This window comes from Rhea americana, unplaced genomic scaffold, assembly GCF_003343005.1.
Source record: "Rhea americana isolate MKP2758 unplaced genomic scaffold, rheAme1 scaffold_192, whole genome shotgun sequence".
NCBI classification, from domain to species: domain Eukaryota; kingdom Metazoa; phylum Chordata; class Aves; order Rheiformes; family Rheidae; genus Rhea; species Rhea americana.
Genome location: NW_028186061.1, coordinates 1,679,584 through 1,699,797, shown reverse-complemented (window position 1 = coordinate 1,699,797; position 20,214 = coordinate 1,679,584). Strand labels below are relative to the sequence as shown.

The 20,214-nt window shown below is 52.0% G+C and overlaps 1 protein-coding gene across 1 annotated transcript; it reads left to right on the top strand.

Annotated features, from left to right (window-relative positions):
• Nucleotides 1-4,414: 4,414 nt before the first annotated feature.
• On the top strand, nt 4,415-19,637 carry CCDC12 (coiled-coil domain containing 12; the record flags this gene model as incomplete). Its single annotated transcript, XM_085302769.1, has 7 exons — nt 4,415-4,522; nt 5,254-5,324; nt 15,369-15,448; nt 17,493-17,554; nt 17,670-17,704; nt 18,138-18,214; nt 18,654-19,637. Coding segments are annotated over 7 exons (513 nt in total), but the record flags the coding sequence as incomplete, so codon positions are not given.
• Between the last annotated feature and the right edge of the window lie 577 nt (nt 19,638-20,214).

Here is a 20,214-nt window from a genome sequence, read left to right as displayed (position 1 = left end):
CCAGGGCGAGACCCTTGCTGGTGTGCTGCCTGCTATTCCAGCATCAGCATTTTAAGACATCTTAAAATTCAGTGTGAGGGTAAGGAGAGCATGCCTCGGTGCCTGAGCCTCGCAGCTCGGCCTGGTAGTTTCTCCAGTCTGTGTGCTAAGTGCTCCTGTCTTGACAAGTGCACAAACAGTCTCACCCTTTGAAGATGTCGTGTACGAAAACACTCTTTAATAGGGAACGATGACAGGAACCAACAACTGGAAGTGAACTGTTTCACTGTACAGGCTTCAAGTCAAGCTGTTAAAGGAATGGATCCTGCATCTGCCGTCTTCAGGACAAGATTTTCTCATTTTGCTTTTCTTGGAAAAGATGCTTTACTTGGATGTGAATGGGCCCAATATAGGGATAACTGGGTGAGACTTCACAGAATGGTTGAGGATGGAAGGGACCTCTGGAGATCATCTAGTCCAACCACCCCTGCTCAGGCAGGGTCACCTAGAGACTTCTCAGATCGTAGCTGCTTCTGTTAAGTCAGACGAGATGATTTARACAACCCTTTCTGCCTTAAATCTTYGGATGCAATGCAAAGGGACAACCTGCTTTCCTTGTCCTTATGGTGGAAGGCATTGAATAGCTGGGCAGGATCCTACCAAGAAGAAAAGTCATGATAATGTACAGGAGCCTGGGGGRAAGTTTTTAGTATTTGTCCAAATATTGTCTGTATGCCCCAGAGCAGGCACTCGTCTTGCTGGTAACTAAGGCTTGTTCGCACACGCAGCGCTGAGCAGGCCTGGGAAGCAAAGGATGGGTAGGAGGGTTTACCTTATTGAAGAAAAAAGTGGTCTATRTTTTGTAGTTTCATATACAAACTTCTGCTGTATGCTGGGAGACAAGGGGATAGAAATGACTGCATTCCCTCTGCCCTGCTGAAGAATGTGAAACCTGGTGAACCTGGCGCTTTGCCTGAAATGCAGTAGGAGCATGATATTTTCAGTGGGAGCCCCATAAAATCCAGTTGTTGCAGGACCACAGGTTGTGGGTGGTGATGGGATGTGGGCTCCTCTCCCTAGTGAAGACCCAGTAGCCTTGTTCTTCACTGCCTTCCTGATACACATAAATCCTTGGTTGTGCTTGCAGAGTGTTTTTGCCGTGTTGTCCATCTTGACTGAATGTTGCATGGACAAAGATACTCTTCTGTGCTTGGTGCTGRCTAGGGAAGAGCAACCCAGTGTATCGATGCTGACCAAATAACCTGACTTGTGGCCAATGTTTTGCAAGTTCTAAATCTCACAGGTGGCATGCAACTCCCCATATATATTTGGCCAAGAACRTAGGCTATTACCTGATCCTGCATAAAGTTTGCTAAGGGCCTTGCAGGTGTTGCAGAGAGGCAGCTGACACCCTTCTTTGAACAATTTGATGCAAATATTCTTGGACTCGTGCCTTGAATAGGCAGCAGTTTAGACTTTTCATCTCAGACCTCTTTGTAAAGAGTGGGAGTCAGTAAAGCAGAAGTCTTCACGTTGGAACTACAGGCCAAGGGCACAGGTTGCCAGCTCAGATGTCTGAGAATTAAATAGCTAGTAGACTATAAATGAGCAAGCTTTTTCATGTTGGCAGCTTATCTTTGTGCTGTCTCCTTCTAGGAGACGAAAGGATGGGAATGACTTTGTTTGCAGGCAGTTGGCCAAGTGTCTTGTAGACTGGAGCTGTRTGTGTGTCTCCAGTCTGATGGCTTAGAGCTAACAACAAACACCTCACCACAGGGAGCCTTGAAAAGAGGAATTGCTAGAGTGAAAGTGGAATGGCAAAGGGTTATTTTTGGCTCCTTTTGTGGCATTAGGTTTTTAAATGTGAGAAGAGGAAGCTGAACCGAAAAGCAAAAAGAGTTGAATTACTGCTGCACACCTGGGGAAAGTGGCCACCAGCAAGCGAAGGGAAGCAAAACACTTGAAAGACGACCCAATAGTTAGGCCAAGCGCTGTCTTGGGGAGGAAYGCTTCCTGCGCTGACGAAATGAAAGTTGTGACATGGCTGTTGCAAAGAAATATTTGAAGAGGATGATGTGATATTGAAGGGCAGATCTTGAGCCAAAAAGGCCAAGCAAAGCGGAGAACCCCGAGACACCACTGCTGTATCAAGGTGCTGTTGAGTGATGGAATAAATCCAGTKTGGGAAGATGGTTGGAACGAGAAGAGAAACGAGGCTGAGGTAAAACATGGAGATAAGTTGTGCGTTTAAGAGACTGTCTCCATATCAATAAATGATCATGGTAATGAGAGCTGACCCCACCACRTGGCTGCAGAGAGCTCGCAGCACTGTGAGGTGTTTCTCACTTGGCTTAGTTGGCCTGAGCACTCGCTGCCTCTCTCCGCTCGCTGTGAAGAGCGGCTCTGACCTCCTAGGATCTTCACAACTGTTCCCAAGGAGGTGCCGCATCCTGGCTGCAAGCTCCGTGTGGTCCCGTGCCTGCAGGAGCTGCTGGAGAGGGAACATCCTCCACGTCCCTGTAGCCCAAGGTGGCCACCAGTAGAGATGCCAACGCTGTTGCCTGTGCAGCAGGATATGCGCAGGAGGAAAGAGATGGTGTCTGAAAACACGCATTGCCTCCTTTTGCAAGGGCAGGTAGTCACCCGTTTCCGGAGTAAGCAGAGCGTCAAGGGAAGGTGGTGTGAGTTGTAAATGGGATGCGAGTTTTAAGTAAGTCCAGGGAATGCGCTGAGCAATCCCCTGGAGAGCACCGCGGGGCTGCGTGAAGCATGCCCTGCTGAACGGCTTCCATCCGTAGCCAAGGCTATGGCCGTTGTCAGGCTGTGGAGCACGTCTCCTGCGTTCACGGAGGACGGACGATCTCTGCCTAAGGTGAAGTACGGCTCAAGCGGCTGCGAGCGCTGAATTAATTGAATTAAGTTCAGCTTTGCTGTACAGCGAGGTCTGGAAACTCCTGCCTTCTGGAGGGGCTTTTTGGGTGAGGAAGCGTGGAAAGCAGAGGAGGGATGTTCTCCAAAGCCTGCCCCGTTGGGTACTGCTGGTCACAGCGTCCTGCTCGCCCCAGCCCTGTGACATGCTGCGGTGCAGAAATGACGAGGTTTGGAGCCTCAGTTTATATATATATTTAAAAGTCATGACAGCTCCTTCCCTACGGCACCTAGCGTAACCCGCTCTTATCTTTCTGCCTTTGTCTTTTCTCAGCTCGCGTGTATTTAAGCTCTTCAGAGCAGCACAGGAAGCGCTCGCGGTAAGCTGGGGCTGGGGAGGGGGAAACGCAGAGCTTCTCGCCTGCAGTCTGAAGCGGAGCAGYGATCCTCCTGCCCTGCTGCGCTGATSGCGTTTTCCTGCRGCTCCAGAAACAGCCTGCAAGCCCTCCCCCTCTTTCTCATCTTCTTTCTTTTCTTTCTTTTTTYCYTTTTTTTTTTCTTTGGTGCRTGTGCAATCGGTGAGGAGCGGTCTCTTTGCAGAGCTGCGGTCTCTTTGCAGAGCTGCGACCGTTTCTGACGCCGCTGGGGCTGACGGGCTGCTCGCCGCGTGCTGCCGCTGCCCTGTGACTTACTGCTGGGTTTTAGTCACCGCGCTCATGAAACTCGAATCTTGTTTACAGACCAATTTTGCAAACAGGGAACTGGCATTAATTTCGCTTGCAGGGGTTGGCGATAAACTGCAGTGGGGATTTTGGGCTAAAGCTCTAGAAGTGTGGTAGGTTTCCAATATCAAGTTAGTTCAAGGTATGGAAAAATAAAGATTTGGAGTGGGGCAAAAAATACAGTCTTATGGGAAGAATAGCCACAGCTTAACCTGAATATTTCTGCAATATTATTTTGCAATAATATTATTAATACTATTATTAATAATATATGTATTTTTTAGTATTGCAGAACCTGCTCATAACCACCACAGATAAAATTCTAGCAAGAGGAAAGTGCGAGCTGAGGCTGAACCAGAAATGAGCTCTTTCCTGGCTTGGCTCTGGTGGCACGTCACCTAGATTTTCCTAGAAYGGAGAGTTTTAAAGCTGGACACTCAAGAAATGCACCTTAAGCAAGCTGTTTGCTTGGGAAACCTTTCTGATCCTTTCAGGGGCTAGAAATAGGTTTCTCTGGTAAATAGTTTAGGTTCCTTATTACCATATTACGTGTCTGAACTCTCCAGCTAAGCTGGTTAACGCAGCTAGTAACTAGTGCAGATTATTTCTGCTTGATGTTGGTCATGCTCTGGTCATAATCAATCAATATTTGCAATTTTCCAAGCTGAGAGGTCTCCACTTGTATGAGGTTTGAAGAAAGAATTTGAACAGATTGCCCTGGTTCAAAAACCCATTTTATTTAATTTGGTTCTTGAATTAGGCGTGCAAAGGGACTGGTGACCTTTGGAGCGCCGCGCAAGGACGTTTCTTTGAAGTTGCACCGGCGTCTTAGCCGTTCCCGTTAAAAGATAGAGATCGGTGTTGGCGTAAGAAGCCTTTTTTGCGTGTGCTGGTTTGAATTCCACCGTGTGATTTGCAGCCGGCTATTACAGACACCGTGTGTTTATTACCAGGTAACTGGGGTAATGCTCCTCCCGCAACGGCCACGCTCGAGGAAATGAAGACTTAATCTGCCACCTGCTAGTAGCTGCCAYGTTTAACTTTTCCATTTGGGCACGGCGGGAGAGTTCAATCGTAAAAGAAACCTCTCGCRAGGAAGCGGCTCGGTCGTTGCCTTTTCCATGTTTTGCAGCCCGTTAAAACCTCCCAAATGGCCCTGAGCGCGGGGTGCGATCCCGGATCGCTGCGCTGCCCCGGGGACGTGGTGGAGGCGTCTGTGGCTGCTGCCCGTCTGCCTTCGTTCTGCGCGGTTCCCGSAGTGCCCCCGTTCCCTTTTGCTCTGCTGTTTAACGTGTTAGTGTTGTAGTTCGCCTCTGGGACGGGGTTTTCTGGGCTTTGTTGTGCTTTGCAACTTGCTGTTTGCTCTCTGAGTTGATGCAGTTATCGGTAATAAGGAGAAATCCCGGTGCTGAGTGATACGATTGCCTTTGAGGAGCAAATTTAATTTGCCTTGCCGGTTCTTGCATTTGTTTATCGTGCTATCTGTACAAGCAGCCTGCTGAAAGGAGAAAAGGGAGAGCAGGCTTCGTTTAAGGGTGTTTGTAATTTAAAGGCAATTTCAAACAGCGTGTTGGTGTTTATCTGCCCTGTGCCCTCTGGGAAGGTGTCCGCACTGGGTTTTTGTTTGCTCTAGCTGATTTCCAGAAAGGCTGAGGCCTCACAGATCAACTTTTCTCTCTTTCAGAACAAGGACGGTGGTGAACGTGAGAAGAAGCAGTTCAGAGAAGACGAGGAAGAGGAAGCTGTCAGGCATAAGTAATTATTTATTTATTCCAGCTTGTCTCCCTTGTAGGTATTGTTCCGGTGCTGGTCTCTTGTTTGCTAATTAGGCTCTTTCCTCGGCTTCTAACATGCCAAAGCTTTTGATRCCTGTGTGAATTGAATTTCTTGGTGTAAGTGAACTGAAATGGGAGCAATAAAGAGAAAAACCCTGTGGCGGACTTGCAGCGTTCCTGGGGGTAGTGCTGAGCAGAGCTGCGTGGAGAACAAATGCAATTTAGGCTCCCTTGAATTTGGCAGCCGTTGCTCRGTCTTTGTCATCTCCGTGTGTATCGTTTTACGCGTGGAGTTCGTTTTTCACGAGCGGAGGCCCGAGGGCTGCGCGGGGTCCGTGTGGTTATTTATTTGTGGCCTGCTGCGGTTGTTTTTTGTCGCTGGAAGGTGCAAAGACAAAACTAATCAACGCAGGGTGCTGCTCCTGGCAGGGCCAGCTGACTGCCGCCCTCAAGGGCCCTTTGGAAACGACAGCGGAGAAAAGCGGGATAAAACCCTCACGTGCCCRCGTGTTTTCAGTTCGGCTCCTTCCRAGGAATAACGCTTGGCAGAAGCTGCYTGCGTTCTTGAGAGCTGCCTGTTTTAATTTGGGGGCTGGGAGYGGCTCTCGAGAGCGATCAGTGAGGCTAAAAGTTGTTTATAAGCTCTGTCGCTGCGTTTTGTGCCGGGAGAGGTATGAGGTCCGGGCTGAAGCTGAAACAAGAGTTGGAGATCTTGGGCGCGATGAATAATGAATGAGCAGCTCTTGCGGTCCTGTCCTGCCACCTGATCCGCCGCCTCGCAAGCGGATGCAGAGCGCTGCGGCCCGCTGGCAAGGAGCGTCAGCCCTGTGCTGCCTTCGCYGCAGGATGGACCGGCATCACTGGGCTCTCAGCGATGCATCCGTATTCCAAAACTGGAATTCTGGTCAGCTAAATCCCTGAAAAACCCTTCTGCAACCTTCACTGACCTTCAGGCTGGAGATTGCTGCTTTTCAACCAGTGCTGAGCAGCCTGGAGCTTGCCAGAGGTGATGCCGTTTTGCAGCAAGTCTCCAGTCTGGCTGCTCTTGAGTTGGCAAATCACCTTTTTTCCCCAAGGGCTTATTAGCAATCGCTTATCTTGCGGGCAGTGGCGGGATCAGCGAAGCCCTCTTGGGCTTACAGCTGATGTCCTTGAAACGTCCCTGAGGTTATGAGAGAGCAGCGTCGAGCAGGAACTCCTGTCTCGAGTCGATTTTTGTAGTGATGCGCGAAGCTGCCCCCAAACGCGGGCACGAGGCTTTTCCTGAAATGCGGAGGAGTAATGCCTGCGGGGAGGCAGGTTTTGAGGCAAAAAGAAAGGTTTGCTTTCCAGACTGATTCCTCTGCGGTATCCTGTAGATCTTTGTCCAGATCCAAATACTGCATGTTTTGTTGTGTAACTTTGCAAAGCAAATGAGAGCGAGATCTGCTCTGCTTGAATCACAGATCCGGCCGCGGTGCTGCTTGGCGTTGTAGTTAGACGGCAGTCCATCTAGGGATTTTGCTGCTTTCTACCTGCTGAATGGCCTTTCTCTGCAGCTGAAATCAGATGTGTGGTTTTAATGTGACCTAGAATGCCAGGAAAGTACTTGGTTTCTTCTTAGATTTTCATTTTCCGGCAACACAGCTGAACTTTCTCAGCCGTTGAAAAAGAAATTGCCACGTGCTCGTGCTTTGCTGGCTGATAGGAAACGGTGGCTGAAATGATCTACTGGCGCTTCCCCTAAATCTGAAAAGCGAGAGGTCCCGTTAACTGCTCCCTCGCCCAGAAACAAGTGCTTCACTAGGTCTGCTGCTTTCTCAATCCACGACCCACCAGAAACCACGGTACGGTGAATACTCCCGTGGCCCGCACGCGGGGTTTGGGTGCGCCGCTTGGTAACTGCTGGCACCGGCTTGAGGGACGAACCCTTTGGGGATGTGATGCTTGAGGACGGGAGTGCCCTCGCCCGCAACGCCGCTTCGGCGGGCCCCGCGGCGGGCGCGGGACGGCGGGGGCCTTGCAGCGCAGGACTGACGCCCTGGCCGGACCTCCGGAGCGGGCCTGCGTTTCGTACTGCGTAGCARAGGCGCAGCCCTCGGGCGCCTGCTTTTATTGCGCTTGCTCGCTGCCGCTGTGACCGCAGGTTTTTGGCAGCTTCCTGTTTTTGCTGGTCAACTCCCRGCCCCTTTTTGTTCCTTATTTATTTATTTATTTTATTTATTTTATTTTATTTTTTTAATCTCTCATGCTGCAAGATACCACCAGCAGGAACAAGTGCTGACAAGGTCCTCCCTGAAAAACGTGATACCCTTGCAGCAGTTTCTCCTCCGGGTATCTCTAATTACCCGATCGGGGCTCTCAAAGGAGTTTATAACTGCTAAGAACTTGTGTGGTTTCTTTGTTTGTTTTTACGAGTTACGCTCGGCCYGCTGACCAGGAAATCCCTCCCGCGCCGGAGCCGTCCGCGATGGCTCTTTGCAGTTGCAAAGCGCAGGGTGTGGGTGGACTTTGGCCCTTCCGCCCTGCTCCTGTTGGGAAAAGCAGCCTGCCGCGTTCAGGGGCCTGGAGCCYGAGCCCTGCCGCGCCGCCCCTGTCCGCAGGGTTACGTTGCCGCCCGGCAGGGAACAGAGAGGCGTTCAGCTTTGAAGTTTGGCCGCGATCCTGCAAGCTAAGCTTGTAAGGAATGCTGGAAGTATAAACAGAAATCCAAGGTAGGGCTCTGGAGAAGGAGGTGGAGGGGGGGGGGGGAAGAAACCCAGCTTTGACTTATCTAGAAATTAAGCTTTAGCAAGCTGCTGTTAATCAGCTGCTGGTATTTCAACGCTTAGTCATCCTTTAAAATTACAGCTCCGCGCTGCGCTGCTTGCGGAGACGAAGTTTGGGGAGGAGCAGGGAGAGGCAGGGGCTGGGGACCACGGTCTCTCCCCTCGCTGTGGGGACGTGCCAGGGTCAGGTCARAACTCCTCCTTTCCCAGCGCTGCACGACGAACGCAGCGCCGGATCTGCCCGGCGCTGGGTTTGCTCAGCCGGGAGAGCCGAGGTAGCAGCGAGGATAACTGCCCGGCGGCCGTGCTTGCATACTGAGCGGGGGTTAGTGGTCGTGCAGTGGATCCAGATGCAGTTACTGAAGTGCAGAGCTTAACGATGCAGAGAAATGGTGGTTGGTCCTGTTTGGAGGCCAGCTAGAGGAAGGTCAAATCCAGGTGCTACCAAGGCACCTTCAGAGCTGCTTTTTGGCATGAGCCTGGAGGATGACAGATTGTTTGGTGACGGGTCAGAAAGGAGGAAGCTAGAGAAAGCTCAGAAAGCTCAGGCAAACGTGTTGCTCTGGTGCTGGCAAGAGGAGGGGGCGCTGCTGGGTGCCCTAGGTAAGTTCGGGGTTTGGACGTCACCCGTCAGCCAGCTTGCGGCGTGGGGTCACCCGACTGGGTCCTGCTCTGCAGATCAAGCGTAGGTTTTGTCCCGGTCCTGTCTGCTGATGCTGAAGTTGCTCGTGTCTGTTTGGAAGAAGCTCGCTTGTCTGGCAAAACTGGACACGTTTGGCGTTTGGCATTCCCCGAGTGCCTCTGAGCAGCTCGGGGAGGGAGAGCGTGCTCCGACACGCTCAGCTGTTCGAGCAGGAGCAGCGCCTGGCTGCGGACTGCCGGCAGGCGAGATTGCCTTTCGGAGGGAGGGTGCTGGTGGGAGCTGCCCTCTGTGTCTCTGCTTGTTGCTTGTTCCTTTTCTGCCCCGGGTGGAGAATTCAGGAATGAAGGGAAGGACTGCACCTTCTTGATCAAACAACAGTTTCTAGACGTCTGTGTTAATTCCTGTAGAGATGTCTCCATCTCACTGCAAGAGGGCACGAGCAGAGCCTTGAGTAGTATGGTACGTGTTTGGGACTTGGAAGTGGTTTCTTGATTACTAAGTCAGAGCAGATGCAAAGAGTCTCGATGTCTCTCGAATGTATGAAAGGTCGCTGTGCAAAATAAAGCAGCTGGGGAAATATATGGGTCTCGCTTTGGAGCCAGTGCAGCTGCAGGAAGGCTTCCCGGAAGGGTGCAGCTGTAGGTGGTGCACCCTGATGTCAAAGCACAGATGTCAAAATCATCTGCAGGAGACAAGCTAGTTAGAGAACCGAAGTGCAAAAAGGAATTTGTGAAATTGAATTTTGATCAGGATTGATGGGTGTTGTACAGCAAGTCTTGCGGTACCCCCAGAAGGTGACAACACTGTAGGATTCCCTCAGCACCTGTGAGTGGTCACCTAGCACCCTATACCCGCTGGGCAGTTTTCCAAAGAAGTGCGGTATGTCGGTGGGAGTTGAGCAAGGGCAGCAAAGAGGGTTCGAGCATGAAATCTCTGTCCAAATGACCAGTACTCAATGCATGGGAAGCCCTGGCTCTCAATGCGATTCCAGCTTGGGCATCTGCAGACTGTAGAAAAGAGAAGTAAGCTTAACCGACTGGTAAGTTCACTGTATGGGGAGTTTTCCCTTGGGGGGGGGAATGTTAGGGGGCTTAGAAATCTTGAAAATGACGGCTGCTGTGTGGGTAGCRGTTGGAAACAGGAAAAGGAAGAAGCACTTTGAGGAGAAGTGTTTAATGCCACTGAGGAGCATCTAAGCTCTGCCGTTGGGCACCTTCGTGGTGTGGCCCTGCAGTTTCCCTGCTTCTTTGCCTCATTCAGGTCCTTCAGGGAGGAGGGCACAAGGCTTGGAGCCCAGGTGCGCCCAACGGCCCACATGTGGTATGAGATCACATCTTCTGAGGCTGCAGGCTGCAGCTCTTGGCACGTCTGCTGCACGTTTCACCACATCCTTGCCTGTCCTGTGCCAGGAAGCGAGGGGCTGGCCCCGAGCAAGGGAGCTGAGACAGCTTCCTGCCCTTGCAAATCGGGCGYGAAATCTGGATTGGTGCTGAAGTCTCCTTCTTTGTGGTCCTTGATTGTCTGGCCCGCTTGTCTGTGCTCCTTCAAACCTCCGTGCCTTCACAGGGCRCGTCATGGAGCAGGGAAGAGGTTACTTGGGACCTCCCTAGTGTCTTTGGTAACAGTAACTCCTTTACATGTTTGAGTGTCACTTCCTGGGACCACCTCGGAGTAAGTGAATTTTGGAGAGGCAGAGAGATGAAAAGAAGTTCTTGCGCTGGTTTCTCTTTTAAAGGGCAATGTGGAAATTATTGTCAAGGACATTTGSTTTCAAACAAGTTGGAGTGGCTGTCACAAAAATTGAGGGCTCTTAAAACAGGGGCTCTGGAGCAGCTTGAGAAGGTTGAAGGGCAGTAAATTCTCAAACCAGATGGTATTTCTCTGGGGCTTTGGAAGGAAATTGCYTGAAACAGCTGAGATAGAGATGAGAACACCCAGGATTTCCCTAAACTGCTTCCAAAGAATGGAAAGTCTCTAAAAGGKCACTTTAAAAATGATCTACTGGGATCTAGGTGTAAGAAACCGCTCAGTTTTAATGATGCTTCCTTTGCTGCAACCCACATTTTCTTCTTTTTTCTTCTAGTTTTTATCAGATGCCTAGAGCAGGCACCAAGGACCATGGAGAGGCATTTCAGCAGGGAGGTCTGAGAGCCTCAGAGCTTGCAGGCTCATGGGGTGACTGAGCGGTGAAGAGCCAGGAAGAACTCGTGGCCTCTGATTCTGGGCAGAGCAAGCGAGGGCTCTAGATGCAGCAGGACTCCTGCCATCTCCAGCTAGTGTCTGTCCTCCAGAGGCCTGCTTGCCCGCCTCCTGGCACGCTCATGTATCGAGGTGCTAAACAAGCATTACCATATAGACAGACGACAGCTTGGGCTTGAGAGCTGTACTGATGYGTTGTAGTGGGTTTTCCTTGGCCCCTAGCCTTGTCCTCAGAGACATGAAAATAGGAAACGGCACTTGAAGCACTCTAGTTGGTGCAAGTCCAACGACTGTTTTGTAATAGTAACTGCTGGAGCATGGATGGTCTGACATCTGAAGAAATAACTGTTGTGGGGTTTCTTGGCAAACTTATCCATGCTACTGACACAGCTGATGGGACAGCAGCATGCAGATGCTTCACCAGAAGACTTAAGAAGTCCATTCATTAATTGAAAAACAATGTTTCTCCATAAAGCCCTTGAGGCTGGAGGGGTAAAGCGAAAACAGCCTTGAAGATGGTTTTGAGTACTTGGAGTAGCCTTTGTTTTGTGTCGAGATAGCTTTTCCCATTCTGTATGCGTCCTACATGCCGAGGCGTTTCCAGCTGTCCCGCTTCGGAGGAAGGCTCGCATCTTCTCCATCCCCAGCCAGATGCTCCACGCCTGTGACGGCAAGCAGATTTGTGACTGTCTCCACAAAATGAGGAACGTGTTGCCCACTGATGGGCTCTCAGGAGCTGCAGGGGGGCTCATGTGTCCATGCGGTCGCTGGAGAGGCAGTTACCTGAGTGCATGCGGTCCTAGCAGCACTGGAGCTTGCCCACACATCCCGAGCGCAGCCTCCGCGGAGCAAGCTGCCCYGTGGCGCGCATTTCTGTTGCGTTTGCGTGCTGTGGTGGGATGAGATCTGCTGCACGTTGTCTGCCAGTGGTGCTGACTGTCACCTTATAGCCACCTCCATCCCCAGCCATCCTGGCTTGTCCACACTGAAGTAGACTAGGGAGGAAGGGGCAGGAGAACGTTTGGCTTTGGCAAGACCATCACTTGCAAAGAGATGCCCATAAATTCTGCTGATAACCGAGCCTGAGCTAGGTCCTACCCTTGAAGCGTGAGTCCTCAATCCAAACCAGGACGTGTTCGGATGAGCGTGGGTCGAGCTCTGCCCTCAACGCTTGGGCATCAGCAGGGTTTTCTCYGTTTCCCCACGAGCGTCGAGCGTGCACGCTAGCGCCTGTGTGTCGCTGCGATGTGCCCGGCCTTCCCCCCTCCGGGGAGCTGCTCTCCATAAACCGGCTCCTCCGTGCTACAGAGCCTCTTGCCAACAACCCTGTTTTCTCTGTTGTTGTGGGAACTTGGATAATTCATCACTCGGAAAGGGCTCCGGGCTGTCTTTCTGGAATGCGGCACTAGAGGAACCGCTGACACCTGAACTTTATTTAACCCGCTCCCATGGAGGATGAGCAATTTCTTGTTTCACATATATGTGTGTGTGTGTGTGTATGTTTGCATATGTATATATATATATGTGTATGCATGCATGATGAGAAATATATGTATGTATTTATACACGCATACACTTTTCTTATATGTTCTTTTTTTTAAACTCAACTTTCTCAGAGTTACTTAGAGGAAGACCTCTGTGCACCTTTACAGACCTGGTCATGTACAGGAAAAAGAGGATGAAGGCAGCAGCTTCCGCTCCTGGCGAGTGCGGCACCGCTGGGGTTTGCGCGTGCCGTAATCCCCGAGCCCTCCTTGCAGGCGGCTKTGGGGAGCGCTGAGCACTGCGGGAGGCAGGTGCATCGAACAGTTAATTAAAAGGATGAATTTTTGTTTAGTTTTAGTTGAGTTCCCCCCCCCCCCCCCGTGCCCAGGTGCAGTTGTGCATGGATTTAATAGGGATCAGAAAGCACTGGTGGGATCTGAGCTAGTTCATCGCCAGGGGAGCTTCTGGGYATGGCCCCGAGCGCTTCTGCTCTTCTCCCCTGGATAAATCTCCGGCAAGMGCGAGCAGTACGGCGCGGCAGCGCTTGTGTGTGTGGACGGAGCTGGGGCTGCAAAACAGCTTCTCCGGGTGGAAAGGGTGCTGGGGGACAGGTTTACGCTCTCGCCTCTCTCCCGTGCGTGTTCCCCGGCCGGCACCGATGCCCCGTAGCAACGTAACGCGGGGCTGCTGGGGCACGGTGGTTTAAAAACACCGCTTGTCGAGGTGTGATGGTGACATCTTGCTGACCCCAAGGAAACAGCTTGCTTGGCTTGGAGCTCTCTTGTTTTTCGGCTCTCTGACCTTAGGGAGCCTGCGTTCGGATCCCCCTCAGCTGCGAGTAAATCCTTCTGAGCAAGTGCTGGAGAGGCCAGAAAGCCTGGCGAGGATTGAAAGTTAGCGTTTTGCAGAGGCTGCGGCTGYCACTTAGATAAATCCTCTCCTGCGAGCCTGAGGCAGCCTGTGCCAGATGTCTAACATCACGGACCGACCTCCTGTTACCTCCTGGATGAATCAGTTGCTTCTCTTTCCCCTCCCGCAGGCTAGCAACAAAATTTTGCGAAGCGGAGGTCGTTCATTAAAAAAAAAAAATCACAAAACAGTGCTGATTTGTGTGTGCGTGCCTGGAGCCGGCGTCTTGTTCTGCGAAAAATAATCGGCCCGTCATCATCTGAGATCGGACGGGCTGTGCCAGCTGGGAGTCGCTGCGAAGAGCCGCCTTCCTGGCTGGGGCTCGGCAGTTATCAGCGCTGCTTAATTTAATTTTGAAGAACTTCCTCCTCCGAGGGTGTGCGTGCATAAAAACACGCGTTGCCCCGCGCGCCGCGGCTCGTCTTCGGCGCCGCGGCTCGCTGCGCCGGGCGCAGGCAGGGCACCTTTCACCCGGGTCTCTGCCGGCAGACGGTCCTTTCGGGCGTCCTCCCTCRCGGCGGTGGGAAGGTTGGACCTGCTCCGTGGCGTTGCGTTGACGAAAGGGCTCGGGAGACCCGTGCTTGATTATCGGTTATGGGAGAAGTCTCTGGGGGTCTCTTAACCTGCCGGGGCCTCGCTTCCCGGTCTGCTAGTCCTATTTATCTCATTTAGGGCTTGCTGAGCCCCTTGCAGGGGGACCGAAGGAAGAGCCCGCGAGATGGTTTTTCTTCCCTTCGGCGCAGCCAGGCAACCGCAGCAAAGCCAAATTTGCAGGGGACAGAGYGATCTGCAGCCTCGCTGCCCGGAGGAGGAGGAGGAGGGACCGTGTGCTCCGCCGTGGATCGGACCCTGCGGAAGTAGATTCRGCTTGCTGTCCCAGCAGCCTGGGTGGTTTCTTGCCCCGGCGAGCGAGGGCAGTGCGGCGGAGGGTGCCGGAGAAGGGTCAGGATCGCGTAGTGGGAAGGGTAGGACCTACCCGCTCCGCACTTGGGGCTGAAATAATTCATATCAAGTGTCATGCGCCTTGGGCGCTGAATACCCGTGATATTTGAAAAAGACAACAACAAGAACAAAAAATCCACCCTTTCTGCTTCTCCATCTGTAGAATCTAGTGGAGACGTGGCTGAAGTTGTCTGGCATGTGTTTGTTTAATCAAGGCTTAAATTATCGGTGAGAGATGTTGCAAGAACAGCTTTTAAATGGGCGAGACCTGGCGTCTGGATGCTGGGGAGGAATTTATGCGCCGAGGGAGGGATTGACTCCCGTCTCTTGAGATCTCCTGGAAGGAAGCTACAGGATGGATGAATTTCTGGGTGTTCTCAGCCTCCTGGTCACCACCGGCTCTTCCACCTACTTGCTTAAAAACCTGATTTTTTTTCTCCCCTGCTTTATGCCACTTGCTGAGCCATGTCCCTGTTTGCAGCACTTCCAGAAGCAGCTCTGGTAACTGCTTAACCATCTTTACCCTGAGCTGATCCAGTGGTCTTTGCTCCTTCCTTCCCATGTAGACTTCTGGGGTCCTTTTGGCCCTAACCCGCTGTGCTTGCAGTGCTTCTGTTGGCATCAGCCTATTGCTCCTCTCCCTCCTGATTGGCAGTGTCTTATTAAAAAGTATGGTCTCGTGGGCTTCTTGCAAAGAAATGCTTGAACAGATGCCTCTTCTGTGGGAGTGTCGCAATCCCAGCTGGGAAGTTCGGTCCTAGTTGTCTCTTCCTAATTGAGAATCTCCTCTGGCCTTTCTGTCCTGGGGATACTGGTGAGCCTGGACCTAAAAGGGAGCTGGGCTGAAGTTCAGAGCCCCTGCAGGGGAACTCAGGTCTCGCTGTAGGCTGCCTTCGCTTGGCCTGCCGAGGTGCAGCCTTTTCTCRTGACCAGCTCCTGGCTGACCCGGTGTTTTCTGACTAACCACGTGTGTTGCTGAGCGTGGCCCATGGTGCAGATGCATCCCTGGCTAGCGACGGTGCTGGCTGGCACGTGCCGTTGGCACGGACCGGGGCAGCCTGCGTGCCTTTCATTTTGTGCTCTTTTCCTTCCTTCGCAGGGAGCTCAAACTGCGAAACTATGAGCCTGAAGATGAGGAGCTGAAGAAGAGGAAGGTGCCYCAAGCCAAGCCAGCCTCAGGTGGGTGCAGGCTGCGTCTTGGGAGACGAAACCAGGGAGTGTGAAAGCTGCTGGGATGATGGAGCTTGGACGTGGAGCTGGAGCAGAGACAGCAAGAGCAGGGCCAGCCATGGCGTGAGCTTCCCCCTACCTCTGACCTCAGCCGGGGATGCGCTTTTAAAGTTATCAGAGCGCTTCTGAGACGCTGCCTGGTGCGGTTTGACCTCAGCAGCGCTCTTGAGCCTCCCCTTCTCCCTTGGTTTGCTGCTGTGTGTACGGACTGGCTTCTGCTGCTTCCGTGCTGCAGGGGGAGGGGAGCTGTTTGTAACCCAGTGCAGCACCCAAATTTCTTTTTTCAATTCAGCTTCCATTTGTGGAGCTTGCAARCTGTGCTTGCTTCGTCATCTGCGTTCAGCTGTGGGCGTTGCACACCCTGGCTTGCACAAGTGGGGTGTGTGTTTGAGCCCATAGTCCAGCCCACATGGATGGGTTGATATTCAGAGGAGCAGAGCTCTCACTAGAGGATTCTCAAGGAGATTCAGGCTGTTTTGTTTGAACTGCCTTTAAACAAATATTAGCTGTGACTCCAGGACAGTCAGTCTGCTGTTTCCTAGCACTAAACCTCTGCACACCTTTGAGAGGAAGGCAAAGGGTAGACGTTCCCTTGATCTTGAAATATTAAGTCCTCCTGGAACAGATCTCTTTAAAATGCCCTAAATAAAAAGGCTGCCTTTGGAAGCATGGCAAAGATCCTCTAGGAAGGAATGCTGACTGTGTACTTTCTTTATCCTTTTGTAAAAGTTTAAAACCTCCTCCTGTTCTTCCCCCACATGTGGTTTGGAATTGGGAACAGCCTTTTTGAGTGTTTTCAGCAAAACCCACACCCTCTGCCAGCCCCTCTCGGGAGCTGTGTTGCCCATTAGATGCAATTCCCGTATCTGGAGTAACCAGACTGTCCTTGGGCACTTCATGCTGGGGAAGAGGGATTGTGCTGTGGTGGGGAACTGGGACTGAAGGTAGATTTGCTTTAAATATGCCTTGTTCTGTATCTGCCTTTGCTGGGGCAGAATTCATCTGGACCCTGTTGCCCACCCCCACCCTTGCACAGACACCCAGGAAGGATGAAGGATTCCCTTTTTCAGCGCATGCTTTGCCATTAGCTTCCCATTATCCTTAGGCCTTTCTGTAAGACCTGAGCTGGAGTTTGGTTACTGCAAGGTGTCTCAGCCTTGTAAATGAATTGAGTCACGGTGAGTCAAATTCCAGTTAAAAAATTGTCAGACTGACAGTGCAAACAGAAAAATCCTCTTCCCTGCAGTGGGAGTTCCTGCTGCCGCCTGCTCTCGCTTCGGGGGCTGAGCCTGCTCGTCTGTGCAGTGGCTCTAGCAAACGTACTCCGTGGCTATCCCTCGCCCTTGTTTTGCCCTCACGCTGCGTTTCCGAGCCRTGAGCTGTGCCTTTGATGGATCTCTGGTTTTAGAGCATTTATTCTTGATAATAACATTACAGGGAGGAAGGGTTTTAGCCTCTGTAATTGCGATTTCTGTGGATCAGGCAAGCCATTCGCAACAGGGAGTTTAAAAATAACATGCTAGTGTGGAGTGAGAAGCTGCCTCCTTATACGTGTAGTAATAGATGCTTTGGAGAATGCAACTCCTTCAGGAAAATGCCAGGTTGCTGTCCATGAAGAGATGAAAAACTTGCCTTTACGACATGCTCAGCACCACCAGGCACTGTGGACTTTAAAATATGGGGATTTGAACCCAGCATGCTTTTTGCTGATATTGCTATTTGTGCCTCTGAATGGTTGTTGTTTTTGCATCATTTTTGGCTGATTTTAGAAGTCTCCAAAAGGCGGGCTTCGGGTGGTGGAGGGATGTGTGCGCTCACGTGCACGCCCACAGCGTGCGTGTACTGCGCTCCCAGGGCAATGCCGTTCAAATGAGCTTCTTTAAAAGCTTTTCTGAAACAGTCCCAGAGCTCTGGTGGGTTTCTTCCTTGCTTTGTCCCCACGGTGTCCTGCTGCCGCACCCTGCTCTGATGCTGGTCCTGTTTCCCCATCTAGTGGAAGACAAGGTGAAGGACCAGCTGGAGGCTGCCAAGCCCGAGCCCATCATCGATGAGGTGGTACGTATATTCGGAGCCGTTCGGTGCCCAGCACGCATCTCTGTGTCCAGACTTGAATCCTGTCTGCATCTGCTTCACCTGCAGCTCTTACTGGGTGTCTTCTCTTCCTYCCTAGGACCTGGCAAACCTGGCCCCCAGGAAGCCAGACTGGTGAGTGCCTACAGAGCCCTGCTCCTGGGGAAGAAGTGTTAGTGGTGTGTTACCATCACCTTGAAGTTGTGTGGGTTGGACTGGGAGAGTAAGAAATGGAAAACCCAGTCCTACTGTTGRGGGAGATGCAAGGCATGGGGTGTTCTAGACTCCCCTCATCCTACTTATGCTGAGTAGCACCCCTGTTCCCTTTGGGGTGCACGTCACTGTGGTAGCCTTGGTGACAAGAGATGCTCTGTTCATCGGGTTGATTTGCCCGTGAGCTGCCCTGATGGCAGAGTAGCTGGTCTGTGTAAGACATGCTCTACTCTGTGGTCTTCATAGGAGAGAAAAGGGGGTTGTCTGCCCCTCTATGAAAGGTGTAACGTGGCCTCCACATTCGTGCCTGTGTGTGTGGGAGGATTTATTATGGCCTTATTGTTCTCCTCCCCAGGGATTTAAAGCGAGACGTAGCCAAGAAACTGGAAAAGCTGGAGAAGAGGACGCAGAGAGCCATCGCTGAGTTGATACGTGCGTTGTGGTGCTGCAGGGATGGTGTATAGGGGCCAGCTGTTCTTGAGGGATTACACAAGCAATCCTTGTTGGGAGCTCGGCACCTTACTGWTGGGCAAGGGGGGGAACTAGTGGAGCAGGATTCTCTTCTCCTGGAGCTTGGTTCCCCTCCTAAAAGGGCAGGGAAGCGTCTCTGGCTTTGTATCTGTAGGGAGAGRGCTTCTCTGTGTGTGATATGGCAGGACCCTGGTGCGAGTGATGCGGCCGTCCTCCAGCTGAGGCAATTGAGGGACATTACTTTTGTCRCTGTAAGAACAGGAGCTTTGTAGCAGGGCCACTGCTGATGGGTRGCATGGTTTAGAGGCACAGGCATTGCAGTTCAGATCCTCCACCTCACCGTATGGGTTCCCCAGTATGGTAACCTATTGCTAAGCAGCTGCTTTGTTCTCCCTTGCAGGAGAGAGGTTGAAAGGGCAGGAAGAGGAGCTGGCATCAGCAGTCGGGTCAGCAAAGCAGGATGGAAGCGACTCCGACTGAGGAGCTCCGTACGGCAGCCTCAGGCATGGGCTCTGCCCAGGGCTTCTGTAGATCAGCCTTTGCCAGCAATGCCAGTCCCCTGCTTGCAGGTAGAGACGCACATCTCGTCGGGACTCACTGCTGCTGAACGCTTTGCCAGAAGTCCAGGGAGCCCTGATGTGCCTGAAGGAGAGGGACAGATACAAGGAGCTCTGAGATCGTGGCTGGCTTTTGAGGAGCAATTCACAGATATCTTCTTGGGACCAATTGCAGTGCCAGCAGGAGCTGATGTGAGCCGGGCAGACACCCATGTTAGCTTGAACCTAGACCGGCAGGACTCAGAGCAAGGAAAGCGTTAGCAAAAGGACTGGTGCCGGAGAAGATGCTGACATCCCAGGCCAAACTCTGAAACCAACCCTATACTCATGTTATCCAAGGCTAGGCTAGATCCAGGCTAACTTGCCTCTCGTTTGCTGGGTAAGCAACACACGACCACACAGCCTACAGCAGCCCTTAGAGAGACGCTGCTCTTTCCCAGAGGACTGACAACCCTGTTTCTGTGCGGAGAGATCCCTGCCTTGAGGTGATGCTCTCTGCAGAATAGCTGGCCTAACCTGCACAAGCGACGTCTCGCCTTTGGCTGTGAGTACTTGAGAGCCTTTCGTTCACGGCTGGGCCCATCATGTGCGGTGCAGCTGTGCTGGAAATGACCGTATGGCTCAGGACCTGTTGTCATTCTGCATCAGGAAGAGGGCTCCCATGGTCCAGCTGAGAGTAACGTGCAGTTTGTTCTGTTCCCTCCAGTTTCCAGATCCTTCAGGCTGTGCAGCCAGTACCACCTCTCTGTGTTTTATAATTGACAAAAGCTTGGTTGTAAGTTTATTATTTTCATAATAAAATGGTCCCGCAGTGGTAAAAACCATCATTTGTTCTGTCTGCAGAGATCTTTGTAGAGGTGGGGGAACTTCAGGCCACTGTGTTCACTAGGCTCTTGCCCCTGGTGGGATGCTGCAGGGCTGCTGTTGGCTTTCAGCAGTGGGGAGCTCTGAGATCTTGGGGGCTGGGTAGGTTGGCCAGGCCTGTGCTGGCTTGACCACAGTGCTGCTCTAGCAGGGGCCATGTGGGCTCCTGAATCCTCCTGGATTTGGTTCTAAAGCGTTTTTGTCCTGAGGGAAAACATCTGCTGCCTACAGACTTGACAGCAATATTTAGAGAAGGGTTCACCTGTGATAAAAATAACTTGTTAGTGCTGCCGCTTTTTAAAAGCTGGTTGAAAAGGGCTGCTGGGGGAAGAGGTCCTAACCCAGCTCTCGCACTGAATAGTGCCTGATGGCGTTCCTGGCCTTCGTGCCTTGATAGCCGGTTCTGCCATCTCCGATCTCCACCTGGATCTGCTGCTGCTAACTGCTCTGTGCTTGCGTGGGGGAGGATCCTCCCAAGGGGATTCCCGGCTGCCAGAGCCGGTTCCTGCTTCCGGATGAGGAGGTTTGAGCAAAGATCTG